The sequence below is a fragment of the Alexandromys fortis genome, unplaced genomic scaffold (genome assembly GCF_014885135.2).
Source record: "Alexandromys fortis isolate MF-2015 unplaced genomic scaffold, M_Fortis_MF-2015_v1.1 scaffold_1, whole genome shotgun sequence".
Taxonomy (NCBI): domain Eukaryota; kingdom Metazoa; phylum Chordata; class Mammalia; order Rodentia; family Cricetidae; genus Alexandromys; species Alexandromys fortis.
In genome coordinates, this window is record NW_026067927.1 from 41,415,685 (window position 1) to 41,422,626 (window position 6,942).

Sequence of the window (6,942 nt, forward strand, 5' to 3'; positions counted from 1 at the left end):
ATCTTATGATTTTATGAGTAAAAAGACTTAATTTGTATGTGTCTTCATATATAAAATTATAAAATACAGTGTATCAGTTTGGATGTCAATGCAACATTTTCCTTAGTTCTGAGAAGTAACTAGCCTATGAAAGCTAAACTCAGCATGAAGTCAAGGATGGTCTTGAATTCCTGGCCTTCCTGCCTCTACCTCTCAAGCGCTGGAAGAACAAGGAGACACTACCACATCTTTGTTTTGTTTTAGTTTGAGGTTCCTCCTCACACTGTGGTCCAAACTTGAATTTTCTGTTTTCCTGATTTAGTGCTATGGGTAGTGTGAAAGTTTTCGCTTATTTCACGCCCGGAAGAAGAGCGGCTCACAGTCATTCCACAGGGCCCAGCCTCACACTTTCTGTTTAAAGGTTTTGTTTACTTTGTGTTTGAGACGGTCTCACACTCTTGCTCATGCTGTCCTTGAACACACGGCACCTGCTTTAGTCTCCTTTGCGTTCAGATTGGGGGAATAAGCCACCATGCCTGGCACACTCACATTTCAACAAAAACGCACGAGGGTGGTACTTTCTCTGCATCCTTCTAACTAACTTCTTACTTGAGATCCCCTTAGCCTCGTTCTGCTGGGCACTGGAATTATAGGCAGGGCAACCACAGCCAGTTTATCGTCTATTTTCTGACAGCGGTCGTCCTAAAGGGTCTTACCGCGGTTTGATTCCATTTCTCCTAATTAGTAGGGATCTTGGCCGTCATTTCACATGCTTGCTGGGCATTCGCTATGATTTTGAAACAAGTTCTCCTAGTGTTGAACTGTCTATGTAGATGAGAATGACCTTGCCAAGTATTGGGACTACAAATCCCAGGTGAGACCAGTTTATGTGATCCTGGGAATCGAACCAATGGCTTTGTGCATTCTAGGCAAGCACTTCACTAACGGAGCTTCATCCCAGGCTTAGTAAACTCTTTTAAAAGGTATTTAGATTCACAATGCCTATTGGAGAGACTAGAGGGCCAAGTGAATCTCCACGACTCAGCTCTGGCCTTGTCTCCAACGCTACCTGGAGTCATCTGCAGCAAGAGGCAGACGACATTCTCACCGCTGCACCGCTGGGTACTCTCGGCCTGCAGATTCTGGATGACCCCGCTCGCCCCACCTCTCTAGCAGAAGCCACGCCCCTGAGCGCGTGAACACGCCCTTTACTTGCGTGCCTCTGCCCCTCCCGGCTGCACGCAGCCGCGTTCTTGTCACGTGGCGCCGTTAGGTCATCTGCGGATGGACTGCTGAGGGTTCCCGGAAAGGTGTTGCCTAGCGGGGATCAGATTCCCGACAGAGCTCAGCGCGGGTCTTTCCGGTCACGTGCTGCACGGAGCGGCGGCTTGACTCGTTATTGCTAGGCAACGGCTTGCACGCTTTGTCCGGTGCTTCATCCTAGCTGTCTAGGAGGATCTGGGCGCCGCAGGCGGACATGGACCAGTACTGCATCCTCGGTCGCATCGGGGAGGGCGCCCATGGCATCGTCTTCAAAGCCAAGCACGTAGAGGTGAGGCCACGCTGCGTTCCCCCTGCCTCAAGCCGCGGGCTGCGGCCTTCCGGTGCTGAGACCTGCAGGCCTCGGGGGTCTCTGGATGCTTGTCCGGGTCCCTTCTGTTGTGGTTCCGCTTCCAGCGGCGGGATTGCGGGAGCGCGTCCCCTGGCGGGCGGTTTAGATATTCCCGACCTAGGGGCGGATCTCTGCGGGTATCTTGTTCCCTGTGGGTTCTCTTTCTGCCCTTCATTGCCAGAAGGTGTTCTGGCAGTATCTGCTCTCTTTACTGCACAGACTGGAGAGATCGTTGCCCTCAAGAAGGTGGCCCTGCGGCGGCTGGAGGATGGCATTCCTAACCAGGCCCTAAGGGAAATCAAGGCTCTGCAGGAGATCGAGGACAGTCAGTATGTGAGTGGAGCAGGGATCTGGTGGACAGGACGGTGGGCGACAGGTTCCAAGACAGCAGCTTCTCCCCCGCCCTCTTTCACTCATTTCCACCCTTACCTTCCCACCCACAGACACTTTGAAGGATTCCTTTCTAATCCTCACTGTGCTCCTACCCGCTTAGCCCCTATTTCTCCCTCCCATTGACTCATTGCTCATACACTCATTCATTTTTTTCTCTTTAAATATTTTGTGTTTTTCTCTCCTTTCCTTCCTGCCCCCCCTTCCACCTCCCTGCTTTCTTTTCTTTCATACTATAGGCAGGTGCTGTACCACTAAAGTACGTCCCCGACCGTACAGATTTCTCAGTAACTTGTACTTGTTCCGTGGGTGTGTTTAAAGGCTTTATGTGTGGTCACCCTGAGTTCTCCCTGCTTTTCAAAGCAGGTTTCAGGAATTTGTTAAGCAAGGGGAATGCTTGATTTTCTTCATCACTTCGTGGGTCCTCAGCTATCCATTGAAGACTTTGAGTTGAGTATCACTGGCAATCTTCCTGGAGCCTCCTGAAAGTTCTGGCCTGTGCACAGCGCTAGTGACACTGAGGAACTGGTCCCCGTCTGTTTTCCGAGAGCGTGTGTGTAATGGAATCAGGAGGTGACAGTCCACACACCCGGTGTATGCCTGTGTGCCAGTGTACTGTGAAGTCTGGTGGTGTAGATCTCAGGACCTATTGGAGCAAGCTGGCTGGTCAGACCCGCGTATTTGGTGAAGCCCTGAATTCAGTAGAGACATTGCCTCAACAGATAATGAGGAGAGCAATTAAAGCAGACTCCTGACTTCAGCCGTGATTCTCCACGTGCTCATGCACATGATTGTACACACATGCATCCAAACACAGAGACATATGTTAGAAAAAATAGTAGATTTGTCCCCAACCTTAATCATCTTCTTCATTCACTTCCACTTCTAAGGTTCCCCTGCAGGGACTAGTGTTACATTAATGTTTTACTTTTGGCTTTTTGGGGGGCCCACTACCCAGCTCCCAAATAAATCACACCTGGAGGCTTATTATTAATTAGGAATGCCCAGCCTTAGCTTGGCTTGTTTCTAGCCAGCTTTCTGTCAATTAACCCATCTATCTTTTCCCTGGCTGTCTTCGCTTGCCTGGCCCTCTGGCAGGGCCAGGGCGAACGGTGCTGCTGCTGGTGGGTCAGGAGGTCTAGAGCAGTGGTTCTTAGCCTTCCTGATGCTGTAACCCTTTAATATGGTTCATGTTGTGGTTTTGTTGCTACTTCAAAACTGTAATTTTGCTGCTGTTATGAGTCGTAATGTAAATATTTTTGGAGATGTTTGCCAAAGGGGTCGAGACCCATGGGTTTTGAGCACCTCTGGTCTAGAGGCTGATAGGATTTCTGCCCTCAGGTGGTACAGCTGAAAGCCGTGTTCCCACATGGTGCAGGATTTGTGCTGGCCTTCGAGTTTATGCTGTCAGACCTGGCAGAGGTGGTGCGCCATGCCCAGAGGCCCCTGGCCCCAGCACAGGTCAAGAGCTACCTGCAGATGCTGCTCAAAGGTGTTGCATTTTGCCACGCCAACAACATTGTGCATCGGGTCAGTACCAACATGGGCTGTGGTGGGCTGGGGTGAGCTAGTCCTTGAAGAGGGTCTTCAGGTAAGCAGCCAGGGCTGTGGCTCTAGAGGAGATGGGGCTGACTGCCTAGCTCCCTGTCCCAAAGCCCTATGGGTAGAGGGAGACTGATGCCCCCTTTTGTCTGCACAGGACCTAAAGCCTGCCAACCTGCTCATCAGTGCCTCAGGCGAGCTCAAGATCGCGGACTTTGGCCTGGCCCGCGTCTTCTCTCCAGATGGTGGTCGCCTCTACACACATCAAGTGGCCACCAGGTAATGAGGCTGTATCCCTGCCAGTTCTCTCATGGGGAAGAGACACCTCTGCACCTTCTGTCCGGGCATGGGCTGTGAGCTTCTCATCAGACCAGCTATCCAGCCATGATCTCAAACCCTTTCCCCAGGTGGTACCGAGCTCCTGAGCTCCTGTATGGTGCCCGGCAGTATGACCAGGGCGTCGACCTATGGTGAGACCCTGGGGTGGATGAGGTAATGCGTGCCTGCCATGGGGATGTCTCTGAGTTTGTTGGGGGAAGGTTAGGGCAGTGATAGTCTCAGGCGGGAGGCGTCTGGGTAAGGTGCTCTGGGGTACAGTTCAGGTATCTTGACTTGAGGATGAGACAGCAGTGAGCTTGAGCGAGGCTTGTGCCCCTGGGTATGAGGGCTCAGCATTCTGGTGGACTAGTTTGTGGTCTTCAGAAGTCTGAGGTTTGGGTTATTTTGCATTTCTGCCTCCGAAACTGAGGAGGAGCTGGGTGTCCCAGATACGGGGCTCTAAGTGTCTTGGAGCTATCAGGAGCTGCTCTGTCACTAGAAACCTCTGGACCTTGACCCTGGCGTGAGGTGTTAGAGCTGTCGTGGGTAGCGTGATCACCCATGTATGAGAGCTCCAGTTGCTTACATCTGTATCTACAGGGCTGTGGGCTGCATTATGGGAGAACTGTTGAATGGGTCCCCCCTGTTCCCGGGAGAGAATGACATCGAGCAACTTTGCTGTGTGCTTCGCATCCTGGGCACGCCCAGCCCTCGAGTCTGGCCGGTTAGTAGCAGCCGTTGCTGGGGAAGGCGTGGGATTGCTTTCTTCCCCAGTAGGAAGTGACTTCTATTCATGCAGGTGTACCGGGGCCCCAGCTTTCCTTGACTGCAGAAGGGCCAGGTCTTGTCTGGGTGACATCTCAGCAATTGGGGCAAGGAGCGCGTGTGTGGGTGATGAGGGACCGTGATCTGAGTGAGAACGTGAAAGGGAGCCTGCATCGGAGTGGTGAGGTGGGGCCTGCTCTCATTGCCTCTTCCTCTGCTGAGCTCAGGAGATCACAGAGCTGCCCGACTACAACAAGATCTCCTTCAAGGAGCAGGCACCGGTGCCCCTCGAGGAGGTGCTGCCTGATGCCTCTCCCCAGGCCTTGGACCTGCTGGGCCAGTTCCTCCTCTACCCTCCACACCAGCGTATTGCAGCCTCCCAGGTAAGATTCAAGTTGTGGTCACTGTTCTGATACTCTGAACTATGGGACCCTGCCCAGTCGGGGACTCTCAGAACCTGTGACGGACTGGAACCCCGGGCTTCCCAATGGGGTGTTCTTCAGGGGAGTAGTCAGTGACCTTTGCCCTCTGTCCATCCCCCTCTTGTTGTGGTTTCTTCTTGCAGCTGCAGGAGTTGGAGGTGTGGGTGTTGTCACCTCCCCCCCTGATTGCGCTTCATGTCCTTATCCCTCCTGTGCTTGCTGCTTGCCTTGGGCTTGTGCTCCTGTGTGTGTCCTAACCCTTAAAACCCTGCAGCAGCTCCCTGGTCTTTATTTATAACTTGTCCTGGGAGACATGAACAAGTGTCTGTCCACCGAGATAGACACTGCTAACAAATTTGACCTGAGGTCAGATACAGTCTCAGGTATTTTCTGGGACTTGTAAGTTTCCTCTAATTCCTGAGTCTATAAGGAGCCTCCTGCCCAGAGGGAATGTTTCAATCGGGAGGAAATAGCCACACATCAAACTATCGTTGTTGGAGATATACCTGTACATTCTGCCCCTTTCTCTGGTTTATGTCCCCAACCCCTTCCTCTGTTGGCAAGACTTTCAAGCTCACTACCATGTTCCCAGCCGCTGGGACAGTGCTCCAGACAGGCACAAAGGCAGGATTTGCTGACCCAGCTGAATGGTTCTGGGGGCTGGTAGTGACAGGATTTCTTCAGCTGCCTCTTGTTTGCTACCCTCAGGCCCTTCTGCATCAGTACTTCTTCACAGCTCCTCTGCCTGCTCATCCCTCTGAGCTGCCAATTCCTCAGCGCCCAGGAGGACCTGCACCGAAGGCTCACCCAGGCCCCCCTCATGTCCATGACTTCCATGTGGACCGTCCTCTTGAGGAGTCACTGCTGAACCCAGAGCTGATTCGGCCCTTCATCCCAGAGGGGTGAGATGCTCGCCTAGTCCTGCCTGCTTGCCCCAGGAGCATCTAGACAGCCGTTCCTCTGCCTCTTCCAGATTTGCCTTCATAGCCTCCCCATGGATACATCACACCTCACCCTACTCCTTAGCCTGCTTGAGGACTGGGCTTCGGGGGGCAGAACCATGAAGATGTCCAGCCCAGCAGAGAATGAGACTCACATAGCCTCTGGAAACTGCTAGCTGTGTCCTTTCCCAGAGCCACCACTCCGTGATGTCCCCTACCTTGGATCCTGTTCAAGTCCATTGCTATTACAGCAGCACCTGGGAAGGCAGGCTTGCTTTGGTTTGGTTTCCAGAGCACTCTGGACCGGGATTTGAGATTCATATAAAAGCTCCGAGTGTTTCTGCCTGTTTCTGTTAGGGAAATTGACAAGGTGGCCCCTTAATTTATAGGGCTCAGTCACCCAGAAAGTGTTTCCAGTTAGGGCGGCTTTGGTCCTGAGGCTTCCTGTGCCATTCATGTGATTTAAGTGCTTATTTGGGAGTGAGGGTCCAGAAGTTGAGGCCAGGGATGAACAGTTTCCACATGCCGGGCAGTTAGTTTTTCTGTAAGCCGGAGGCTGCCGCGCACATTTGACGCAGGCATTCCTGGAATTCATTTAGTAAATAAATTCCAGTGTAACTCAGCCAGCTTGATGATCTTTATTTTATAGTAATACAGTAAGACGAGTCCAAAACAGTGGTTCTCAACCTTCCTAATGCTGTGACCTTTTAATTCAGTTCCTCAGGTTATAGTGACCCCCAACCATAAAATTATTTTCATTGCCACTTCATAACTGTAATTTTGCCACCGTTATGAATTATAATGTAAATATTTGATATGCAGGATATTTGGTATGAGACCCCTATGAAAGGGTTGTTCAACCCCCAAGAGGTCATGACCTATGGGAATTGAGAAGCACTGGTCTAAAAGAATACTGAGATGTCAAGGACCAAGAGGAGGAGCAGACAGAAGATGATGAGGACTTGTATAGTGG

General features: G+C 51.8%; 1 protein-coding gene across 2 annotated transcripts; it reads left to right on the forward strand.

Moving 5' to 3' along the window:
* The first annotated feature begins 579 nt into the window (after positions 1-579).
* Positions 580-6,591, forward strand: Cdk20 (cyclin dependent kinase 20). Of its 2 annotated transcripts, none has more exons than XM_050144402.1 (8): positions 580-1,531; positions 1,811-1,924; positions 3,323-3,511; positions 3,681-3,802; positions 3,931-3,993; positions 4,442-4,565; positions 4,658-4,989; positions 5,737-6,591. In XM_050144402.1, exons 1-8 carry the CDS (start codon positions 1,457-1,459, stop codon positions 5,894-5,896), a joined length of 1,179 nt encoding a protein of 392 aa, XP_050000359.1. In that variant the 5' UTR covers positions 580-1,456; the 3' UTR covers positions 5,897-6,591. The 2 variants fall into 2 exon arrangements, with proteins under 2 accessions (XP_050000359.1, XP_050000360.1); XM_050144403.1 differs by having other exon boundaries at positions 618-1,531; positions 4,834-4,989.
* The last annotated feature ends 351 nt before the right edge of the window (positions 6,592-6,942 follow it).